The 11,836-nt window shown below is 42.5% G+C and overlaps 1 protein-coding gene across 1 annotated transcript; it reads left to right on the top strand.

Moving 5' to 3' along the window:
* Nucleotides 1-781: 781 nt before the first annotated feature.
* LOC306919696 (vomeronasal type-2 receptor 1-like) lies at nt 782-10,667 on the top strand (the record flags this gene model as incomplete). The annotated part of the gene is made up of 10 exons (XM_079496250.1): nt 782-973; nt 1,514-1,600; nt 2,800-3,069; nt 3,359-3,542; nt 4,295-4,410; nt 4,577-4,702; nt 6,161-6,368; nt 8,682-8,792; nt 9,757-10,053; nt 10,339-10,667. The coding sequence occupies 10 exons, from the start codon at nt 782-784 to the stop codon at nt 10,665-10,667; spliced, it is 1,920 nt and encodes a 639-aa protein (XP_079352376.1).
* Between the last annotated feature and the right edge of the window lie 1,169 nt (nt 10,668-11,836).

The raw sequence follows: 11,836 nt of genomic DNA, 5'->3' as shown, positions 1-11,836 counted from the left end.
TACAGTCAGGGGTCACCCAATATGTCTGTAGTACATGTAGTACAGTCTTTGCAAGACCAAGTCTTGCAAAGACTTGGTCTTGTCCGTGTGGCAAATGTTTGATTTTCCGCTTTACACACCATTATAATGATCATCAACATCCACTTCAATACTGAATGTCAAGTCTCCAAGGTTTTCTTGAATGAATGAATATGACAATTATTTACTATGACACATAATGGCACATTAGGAGTCCAACTAGTAGTAGTGGTTCTCAAATGTTGTCTTTGCAAAGACCCCCTTAACTATGAGTGTGTTCAAATGGAAGTTGAACCAAATGGACCCTCACATGTCCATTGGAATGCCATTGGATTTTGTCATATGAAAGCAGTGAATCATAGCTTCAAATTGACATATTGGTTGTTCAGTTTGACCCACCAGTTTTGGAGATATGGCTTATAGAGTAATGTCTTGCAGAGAAACAGTGAGTTGAGAAAACAGGCTTGAAAGGTTCACTTCTGTGGACTCTAACATTACACCTAGCTACATGTTGAAGCATTTATTTCATATTTACTTGTCGATTTCAGCTCTGACATTTATTTCAGACATGCTCTAGTAGGCTATGTGAAGAGTCTGCCTGTGCTATTAATTCATTTTGGAATAAAAAATAAATAAAAAATAAATAAGGGTTTTCTCCTCTGGTGAAAAGCTGGAGGTTGCGCGATGGCAGCCCCTCAGTCAAATCTGGTCATATATTATGTGTTATAGTTTCCACATGACAGGGTTCAGAAAGGCCCAGACCATGGCGTTTGCTGTGAACGAGATCAACAGAAACCCCAGCCTACTGCCCAACGTGACTCTGGGCTACAGCTACTATGATACCTGCTACTCGCTTGACATTGCATTCCGGGAAGCTTTGTCAATGATGAGTGGGCGAGAGCAGCAGTTTCAGCTGAAGGAGAGCTGCGCCGGGCCCCCACCCACGCTTGGAATTGTGGGTGCTGATTGCTCCACAAATACTGTTGCCATCTCTAATGTATTAGGTTTGTACATGGTACCCATGGTAAGTTTCCAGTCTTCATATACATTTCAGCCATTTGAAAATAGCAGATCAAGAACAAGCTCACAAATGCATCGCATCGCGACGCATTGTGAATGTGAGCTTCATGCCGAAAGATTTTTATACATTTGAAAACTTGAAATGGGACATTGTGCATAATGAGTACTTTCTACTTTTGGTGCTTTAAGTACATTTTGATACCAATAATACTATTGTACTTGTAAGTCAATTTTGAATTCCAGATTTTCCACCACTGGTTACAATGTGGTTATAATTCTGAATACACTGCAACGTGTGCGTGATGCATGTCTGTGTATAGGCAGGGGCCGGTCTATGAGGTGTGATTTTTTTTAGCAGGGCTGAGAAGAGCCTCCTGAGATCATCTGCTCACATGCTCTGCTTATACAGGTTGTCATAAAAGTTGTCATAAAAACATAGTATAAATTTACAGAACAGAATGTGTCTTTTTTCCAGGTGAGTTACTATGCCACGTGCTCCTGTCTGAGTGACCGGGACAAGTTCCCATCCGTCTTTAGAACGAGCCCGAGTGCTGCCTTCGAGGTGAAACTCCGCAGAGCACTAGACAAAACAATTGTGTTGGTATCGAGTAGCAGTGTTGATTTCGTCAACTAAAACTAAGACGAAAAATGTTTGTCGACTACCTTTTTTCACTGACGAAAACTAAATGGAAACTAAATTAAAACTAAGCTATGTCGACTAAATATATTGACAATTTTGTCGACAAATAAAAACAAGACTGACTCGCGCTGCTTGTAGATCGTCTATTTTCAGCAAGTGTAAAAACAGTCATTATGATGGCATCAAGGCCCACCAAAATACATTTTAGTCGACTAAATCAACTGTAGATTTAGTCGACTAAAATCTTATGATATTTAGTCGACTAAAACTAGACTAACACTAAAACATTCCAGGTGACTAAAATGTGACTGAAACTAAATGAAAACTATTGAAGAGACTATGACTAAAACTAAAATCTAAATTTGCTGCCAAAAACAACACTGTCGAGTAGTTCATGTTTCAGGCACTTGACAAAAAACGTCACTCTAGTGCAGTGGTTCTCAAAGTGGGGTCCTGGGAGGGGATTCTAATGGCCCCAGCAAAATGAGGAACAGGTCTAAAATAAAATAAAAAATCTGAACAAATCTCCTATTGGGTCCCCTAATGGGTCTGCTGCCATGGGTCCTTTCTTTAGATGAAAATGTTTGAGAACCACGGTTTTACTAACTGCGATTCATATTACATATACTATTTCTCATTTTGCTTTAGCTAGCTCTACAGCTAGCTAAAGCTCACAACCTGTCACATCCTTCGGTCAGTTCAAAGGAATGCTCATTTTTCATTTCACCGTGATTGCTCATGCTTCAATTGATTTATTTTACTGACTGGTTGTTCTGCATTTAAATTCCTTTGTAATTTATCCTGATTTATAATGTTGTGTTGTTTTTTACTGTATTTGTGTATTGTGACCTCGGCTACATTGAAAATGAGGGCTTGCCCTCAACTGTATTCTGAATATAAATAAAGGTGATGATGATGACATGTGCATGCAGATCTATGTTTGCTTTAATGCAATATTTAGACATATATCTTAAGTGGTTAATTCATGTATTTTTGTAAGTAACAAACTTTGGGTCCAAAGTCAGAAGATTTCAGAAAATTTGTCTTTAGGGTCTCGAGCTGAAAAAAACGCTTGGGAACCCCTGATCACTTTTATCCCTATTCATTCTTTATCCAATCAGATGCAAGCTTTTCTCCGGCTTATCAGGCACTTTGGATGGACCTGGGTAGGAGTGCTGTTTATCGACGACTACTATGGCAACGATGCGGCCCCAATCTTCCGGGATCTAGTGGCCCAGACTGGATCGGGTTGCATATCGTACTTTGAGGCCCTGCCCTGGGACAGCGACCCGGCTCAACTGAGGAGGATTGTGACCGTCATGAAGAGATCCACAGCTCGGGTGGTCATTGCACTAGTGTATGGCATCCATGTCGTTCATCTCATGGAGGAGGTTGGGGTTACAGTATGACACATGTGCATGTTGATTTATAGGGATTATACAGTATATTTATCTGAAATTGTTTGTAGTACCGTATAGTTATATACTGAAGTGAAGACACACGCACGTGTGTGTGTGTGTGTGTGTGTGTGTGTGTGTGTGTGTGTGTGTGTGTGTGTGTGCGTGTGTGTGTGTGTGTGTGTGTGTGTGTGTGTGTGTGTGTGTGTTTGTGTGTGTGCGCATCATAATGAATTATGATTATATATTTATTTTCCCTTTGTTCGACACAACTGACAAACAGGTGGTGAAGCAGAACGTGACAGGTCTGCAGTGGGTGTCCGGTGTGGGCTGGACAACAGACCCTAAACTCCAGACTCCCAAATACATGCCGTTCCTGGAGGGCACCATAGGTGTTGCCTTCCGTCGTGGAGACCTGCCCGGTCTGAAGGAGTTCATGTTGAACTTACATCCTGACAATGTCCCTGGTAAAGAAAATGCCATAGTAAGTATTTGGTTTTCATTTAGAATTTAATGTTGTTTATGTTTTTTTAACCATGCACTTGAAACATTATTTTCTTATTTCTCTCCATACACCCGGCCAGCTCGTTGGTGCTTTGCGCTCCTGCATCTTTCTTACAGAGTACATCCACATGTGTTAGTATGGGATGTCCTCGTGACCGGTGCCCATGTGTTGGCAGCTCCTGGTGTCTTTGGCAGTGTCCTGCAAGTCTCCTTCTCCTGGCTGCTATTTTGTCGCTCACCCTGAATATTCCAGCATACAGATTCTCATTGGTAACATGTGTACTCTTGCTGATGTTGAGCACTACACGTAACATTCTGGTGTAGCACCCGTCTAGAGCCTTCTGCAGAGTTGGCTTCAGGGTCCAGCATTCACTGCCATGAGAACAGATTCTACCATTGCGTAGAAGAAGCTGAGTTTGATTTGTCGGGGGAGGTTGTAGTTCCATACACTGGCCATGCCTGCAGGGACCTCCATGCAAGTGCCTTCCTCACTTTTAAATCTTGCTCTGTTGAGTTGACCCATGAGCCCAGGTACTTGAACCATGGCACCACCCTTTCCTCAGGGCTGTGTCCCTCAACCTGTGCCTCCTTGGTCCTCTTCCGTCCTGTCATCTCATTGATGACCTTCCATGCTTCTCCATACTGCCTCTCACTATGCGCAGCCTGGTCTCTCTGCACCCTCTCCACCAGTTCCTCCCCCTTGATCTTATCATAGGTACTGAAGAGAAGTTGTTTGGCTTTGCTCAGTATCCCACATCCCTCCACAGTAGGCTCACGTGCAAGGCCAAGCCGTGCTTCTTCCACCCCGCCCCGTGCCGCTACGACCTCCGGGTGTTTTGACTGTAGGGAGCTTCTGGTTTTGTCCAGCACGGGCACACAACATCCTTGTTGCCTCTTCGTTGGCGACAACTAATCGCCTGTATTCGCTGTTAGGCTCTGCTCCTTCGCCCAGCAGCTGAAAGCGGCTCATAACCTCCTCCGTATACCTGGTTTGCAGGCCAGGGTCGGTCGAGAGTGCCTTCCAGTCAAACCGGATCCTGGGGCTTGGCTTGGGGACCCTGAGGCTCAGTCGCACCCTCATGGAGACCACGCGGTGATCACAGCCCACAGAGCTGAACGTGCTGTATGGCTCAGCGTTCAGGATGGAGTTCCTCCACTTTCGCCTCACCAGTATGTTGTCCAACTGACGTCGCATTCCTCTGGCTCTGTCTTGGAAGGTCCACCGTTTGCCTGTTCTTTTCTGGAACATGGTGTTCGCTGGCATGAGCTGGTGTTCCATGAGAAAGGCAGTGAGGTATGCGCCATTGCGGTTGGTAGAGTCATGGTAAGGGAAGGGAGCGTCCTCTGGTTAAATCCTTGCGTTGAAGTCGCCCAGGATTGCCAGGAAGTTGTGCACTGGGACATCACGGACCGCTGTTGTGAGGTCCTCGACGTAGAACTTCTCCACCTCGTCAGATGGTGCCACATTGCTAGGTTTAAGGTCCTGTCGTCGAGGACCAGCACCACCATCCACTGCGATGTTCCTGTGGACTCCTGCCACTGGAAGTATAGGATTTGGGATGACTTTGTTCTCCATGGTTGGCTTTTAAGGACTGTGGGGCGCAACTCCTCGCAGTCCTGGTTTCAGTTCAGAGTGTCCTTCTCCTAGGTGGGTTGCCGACCATGGCTATGAGCCCCACCTGCCCATGTTATTTACCCATAGCTGGGACAGTGGTTGGCAAGGCGCCAGGGCGTGTCCACACACCGGTGGGCCTGCGCACCTCACCTCTGGGGCCCACTGCTGCTCCCCGATCCCCTACAGTTTGGTTTAGTGTCCGCAAGGACACGTATCCGTGTGTGGCCACAAGGAGGCACTGCAGGAGTCTCTACTCTTATTTTCTTTTTAGCGACTTCTCTGTTCTCTCTGCTTGGCTCAACCTATCTTTCTCATTGGCTGCTGTATTGACTACCTATCGTCCTGATTGGCTGCCTCGTCTCTAGGCAACCAGACACTTTTTGCCTCTAGCCGACTTCTCAGCCAATGGGATTGCAGCCAGCAACAACCCACTGACACTGTGTGTGTGGTGTGTGGTGTGTGTGTGTGTGTGTGTGTGTGTGTGTGTGTGTGTGTGTGTGTGTGTGTGTGTGTGTGTGTGTGTGTGTGTGTGTGTGTGTGTGTGTGTGTGTGTGTGTAGCTCGTAAAATAAGAATATATTTGTACGTCTCTAATTGTTATGATGAATTGAACATGGTGGGCCCTATTGTAAACACGTGTAATACTTTATGGTGTCGTCCACAGTTAACAGTTTTGTATTGAGTTGTGCTTGAAATGTACTGTAATTCTCCAATCTGTTCAATGATCAATACATTTCATCAATCAATAAATCAATCAATCAATCAATCAATCAATCAATCAATCAATCAATCATACAGTATTCTGGGGCTTTGGCTTTTGGCAAAAATAGCCGAGCTCGTAGATCTGTTATTTCCGGCAAAAGATATTTAGTTTTGCAGTTTTTAGCCTATATATAGCCCCTTGGGAATGTGATAAGTGGTTAAAAAAGGTATTATATTTATGTAAGTATTGTTCGTCTTTCTTCAGGTGAAGAATTATTGGGAGTACACATTTCAGTGTAAATTTGCGCCCGTTCCATCGGAGTGGGTGGACTCTGGTAGAAAGGTGTGTACCGGAAAGGAGGACCTGGGAATGTCGGGCTCTGCCCTTTTCGACGTGTCTGACCTCAGGAAGGAGTACAATGTGTACAAGGCTGTGTACGCTCTGGCCCACGGCCTCCACGACATGTTGCAGTGTGAGCCAGGACGAGGCCCTTTTAGTTGGAACAGCTGTGCCAATTTTCAGACGATACAGCCATGGCAGGTGTTTAATGTTAATTCAACATTTGTAGAAGAAATAAGAAAAATTACAACAACTTTTTTTTATGTCACAATCCCTTTAATGTTTCTATTGTTTAAAACTAATTTCTCTAGGTCATCCTCAAATTTTGAATACTAATAAATGTGTAAATATGGCATTGTTAAAAACAGTATACATTTTCTTATAGGCCTAGTGATGTATATTAATACTTAAAAGTAAATGTTAATGAGTGTTTGGAGCAGTACCACAGTTACACACAAGTTATTCACATTTTTCATGCTGAAAATCTATATTTATTTACCTTACATTTTTTTCTCATTACCCCTTTTTTGAGGAGCGCTAGCCCCCCTACATCCAGCTTTTGGTTACCGTCCACATACCTCGTCTTAAACAAACATTAAATTCCCATTGATTATGAATAGAGAATTTTACGTCATAGTGTCTGAGCAAATAGGCATAATGGGCTCCATCTTGTGCCACCCTTATCCCTTATCCCTAAACGTATTTGCCTTTTTTTTTTACTATTTTGAAAAACATTTTAAAATAGTTCAACTAGCCGATCTACATCGAGACGCTTGTAGATCAGCTATTTGAACTATTTTAAAAGGTTTTTTTAAATAGTAAAAAATGGCAAATTAGTGGCGCAAGATATAGGGCTCCATTTTCATCACCGCTAAACCCCTTATCCCTAAACTTCTTTGCCTTTTTTTACTATTTTGAAAAACATTTTTGAATAGTTCAACTAGCCAATCTACATTGACACGTTGTGAGCTTGTAGACTGGCCATTATAACTATTCAAAAAGGTTTTGCAAAATGGTAAAAAAAAAAGGCAAAGAAGTTTAGGGATAAGGGGTTTAGCAGGGTTTAACGGTGACGAAAATGGAGCCCCTAGTGTCTATTTTACGTCATGATGATGTACGATGATGTCCTCCTCAATTTAGTCGTTATTACCAATTATCTCCTCCCCACATAACATTTCTGTGTTGTCACTGCTTGCACTATATTGTGTATATTGTATTCAGTGAGTCTACTCTTGCTTATTACCATATAGCTCGCGCATTACCTGGAAAAGATCAACTTTACCACATCATTTGGTGATCAGGTATTATTTGTGAATGGTGATGTTTTACCAATGTATGATGTCATGAACTGGGTGTGGCTGCCCGATGGAAGCACACATGTTTTTGATGTAGGTGTGTACAAGCACACGGCCTCCGCAGGTGAAGAATTCATCCTTTATGAAGACAGAATCTTCTGGAACTTTGAAAACAATAAGGTTTCTATAAGCACTTCTAAAATAGCTAATATTGACTTTAGAGTTCAATTTAGACCGGAATGTATCATGACAGTGTTGATTTCGTCCACTAAAACTATGACGAAAAATGTTCGTCGACTACCTTTTTTTACTGACGAAAACTAAATGGAAACTAAATGAAAACTAAGCCATGACTAAAACTAAGACTAAATATACTGACAATTTCGTCAACAATAAAAACTAGACTTAATTGTTAGGAAGGGACTAGTGGACAAGAGATCCAGTATAAGTCATTTTACACTTGGTTGCATGCTGAAAATAGCAGATCTACAAGCTCACAACGTGTCGCAGCGCATATATAATATGCTATTTTCAGAACGTGTAAAATCAGCCATTACGCCAAAAAAAGATTTTAGTCGACTAAATCAACTGTAGATTTACATTTAGGGCTCCATTTTCGTCACCGCTAAACCCCTTGCTGTATTTTGCGTGTCTTAAGTACCAGGTCTTATTACTTAACTTAAGACCTGGAGGCGTGATCAATGCCATTTGGCTATTCTGAGTGGCCAAAGAGCATTGACCACGCCTCCAGGTCTTAAGTTAAGTAATAAGACCTGGTACTTAAGACACGCAAAATACAGCCCCTTATCCTTAAACTTCTTTTTTTTTTACTATTTTGAAAAACATTTTTGAATAGTTCAACTAGCCAATCTACATTGACACGCTGTGAGCTTGTAGACTGGCCATTTTAACTATTCAAAAATGTTTAGCAAAATAGTAAAAAAAGGCAAAGAAGTTTAGGGATAAGGGGTTTAGCGGTGACGAAAATGGAGCCCTTAGTCTCTAGACTAACACTAAAACATTCCAGGTGACTAAAACTAAATGAAGTTTTATTCCAAAGACTATGACTAAACTAAAATAGAGATTTGCTGCCAAAAACAACACTGTATCATGGGTAACTATATACTTTCCTTTGTAGCCTCCCCGGTCAGTGTGCAGTGAGAGCTGTTCCCCCGGAACCCGTAAGGCCACAAGGAAAGGTGAACCTGTCTGCTGCTTTGACTGCATTCCTTGCTCTGATGGAGAGATCAACAACGAGACTGGTAGGTTTACATTAGCCTATACGATTTAGACTCTCGTAGATGTATTCATCAATTCGGACATTTATAAATACTAATAATGTTAGGTTTACATTATGTAACAATTGTACACTAGTATAGGTTATCTTTAAAAGGATTTCACTTATACAACAATACAATGTTAACGTCTACTCAGGCTTTTGTTAGCACCCAAGACAGTTTCTATTCAGTATTTAGATGTTTGATATTCATTTTTTCAGACACGCCCCCTTTCCATTGTAACTTCATTAACTACCCATTGTAACTAACTACCCACTGTAACTTCAAACTCCAATTTAATAGATTCATTGAAAACACCCGTACTTAATTCCTGGTGATATTCAGCTCAGAGTTTCATCTTACACAAACATTAAATTCCCATTGATAGGAGAATTACGTCATATGTGGACAAGCAAATCGTCTATTTTTGTCCTACACAAAGATTAAATTCCCATTGACAATGAATGGATGATGTACGATGATAAGAGCACCCCTCACTAGTCACTTCACATAGGTGTGATTTTTAAATTACTTTTTTAAATTATTTTTTGAGGGGCGCTAGCCCCTCCTATATACAGGTTTAATGTTTGTCTTTAGTTCAATGTTTGTTTTAAAAACGCCATTGACAATGAAGGGAAAATGTATGTTAGATTGTCCCTAACACAAACATTAAATGCCATTAACAATAAAGAGAATTTAATGTTTGTGTTGGCACCGTTTGTTTTACATCATTACATCACCTAATCAACATGAGTTAGACTAGCGCCCCTCACTTCACACGGGGGTGATTTTTTAATACTTTTTGGAGAAAATACAATAAATAAAATACAGAGGGTTTGTATAGGAACCTATAAAGGGGGTGTGTCTGATAAAATAAAAATGTATATCAAATATCTAAATACTGAATCAAGCAGCTTAAGATGACGTTTACCTTGCCCTTTTCTGTTAGACGCTACGGAGTGCACCAGTTGTACAGTCGAATTCTGGTCCAATCCCCAGCGTGATCGCTGTGTCCCTAAACTCCTGGAATATCTCTCTTACCACGAGGCCCTGGGTATCGCCTTGACGACCATCTCATTGATTGGCACATTTATCTCTGCCATTGTCCTGGGAATCTTCATCTATCATCGGAGCACACCCATGGTCCGTGCCAACAACTCAGAACTCAGCTTCCTTCTCTTGTTGTCACTCAAACTATGTTTTTTGTGCTCCCTCCTGTTCATTGGCCGCCCAGTGCTCTGGACTTGTCAGCTGAGGCATGCAGTATTTGGGATCAGCTTCGTGCTGTCTGTCTCGTGCATCCTGGTAAAGACTATGGTGGTGCTGGCTGCGTTCAAGGCCTCCAAGCCTGGGGGTGGAGACATTATCAAGTGGTTTGGTGCCATGCAGCAGAGAGGAACAGTTCTCGGTCTTACTTTCATCCAGGCAATAATCTGCACAGTCTGGCTTGTGTCTGCCTCACCAACTCCTCATAAAAACACAGAATACCAAAGTGATAAGATAGTCTTTGAGTGTGCTGTGGGATCAATAGTTGGCTTTGGAGTGTTGTTAGGTTATATCGGCTTACTAGCACTCCTCAGCTTCCTCCTAGCATTCATGGCGAGGAATCTTCCAGGCAACTTCAATGAAGCCAAGTTAATCACTTTCAGCATGCTGATCTTCTGTGCCGTGTGGGTAGCCTTCATCCCAGCATATATCAGCTCTCCAGGAAAATATGCAGATGTAGTGGAGGTCTTTGCTATTTTAGCATCTAGTTTTGGTCTGTTGATGTCAATATTTGGTCCGAAGTGTTATACCATCCTTTTGAGACCTGAGAAAAACACTAAGAAGGCCCTCATGGGTCGAGACACCAAGACATAGCAGCAGTAAAGCAATATCAGTTCTATAAAAACGTTATATGATACGTAGCTTGCAGAGTTAGTTCAGTCAGATATATATATATACTCGAGCGGGATCATGCTATGCTCAAGGGACATACTGTAAATGTATTCGAGGGGTTAACTGCATTACTATGTGGGTGTATACAGTGTTTGCAAGACCCACATGTCATTCATGATGTGGCAGTCAGCTGACCAATTGGGCGGGGTATTTAAGCTCACCTAGACTGCATGCTTTCTTCCTGCCTTCCTTCTGCATATGGTTCCTGGTTGTTGTTATGCAGTCTGCTCCCACCACCACCCCAGCACCACCGGTGGGCTCTGTTATTTCAGTTCCCCATGTGGGGTTGTTATTGTATATCTACCTTAATGTTTAATGATGGTGTTTAATTGTGCTGAGCAGGGAGAAAAATGTATAGCAGAGCTGAACGTCAAGATAAAATATTATATGCACACTTATATTCTGATTCTATAATAAATATTGGTTAAATCTATTCGTGAGTTATCTGACTGAAACAAATTTAATAAACACAGAATAAGTCTTGCACCAGCATCAGTTCAATTGAAAGGAAAGTAGACTCTTCATTTCCATTGTAAAGCTATAGCGCCCTGTGTGCTTCAGGACCTACTTGAGGCATAGTCAAATTTAATTAAGAAACATCACACCTGTGTGAAGTGAGGGGCGCTCTTATCATCGTACATCATCATGCATCAACTCATACTGGCCAATCCAGGGCTGGACTGGGACAAAAATTCGGCCCGGGCATTTTCGCGTGAATTTGGCCCAGACCGGCCCACCACAACCAGCGCGCAGATAGGCAACATAATATTATGTGGCCCCCCCCCTGCACTGCACCGCCGGGGGGGGTCAGGGGGGGCGCTACCCCAGAATGGCAGCACGCCCGGACCTTTTCTGGTGGCCTGCCGCCTATTGGCCTGCCTGCCTGTCAAAAAAAAAAAAAAAAAAAAAAACATTTTTTTTTTTTTTTTTTTTTTATCATGGCGGCCCCCTACGGTCGCGGCCCACCGGGCAAATGCCCGGTATGCCCGGTGGCCAGTCCAGCCCTGGGCCAATCAGAATGCATGTTTCCACAAATTTACGTCATATTTGGCGGACATTTGACCTAATTTCTCCTTTCATTGTTGATGGCA

This window comes from Electrona antarctica, assembly GCF_951216825.1.
Source record: "Electrona antarctica genome assembly, chromosome: 3".
Classification (NCBI taxonomy): domain Eukaryota; kingdom Metazoa; phylum Chordata; class Actinopteri; order Myctophiformes; family Myctophidae; genus Electrona; species Electrona antarctica.
Note: the sequence above shows the minus strand (reverse complement) of the source record. Positions and strands in the feature narration are given on the sequence as shown.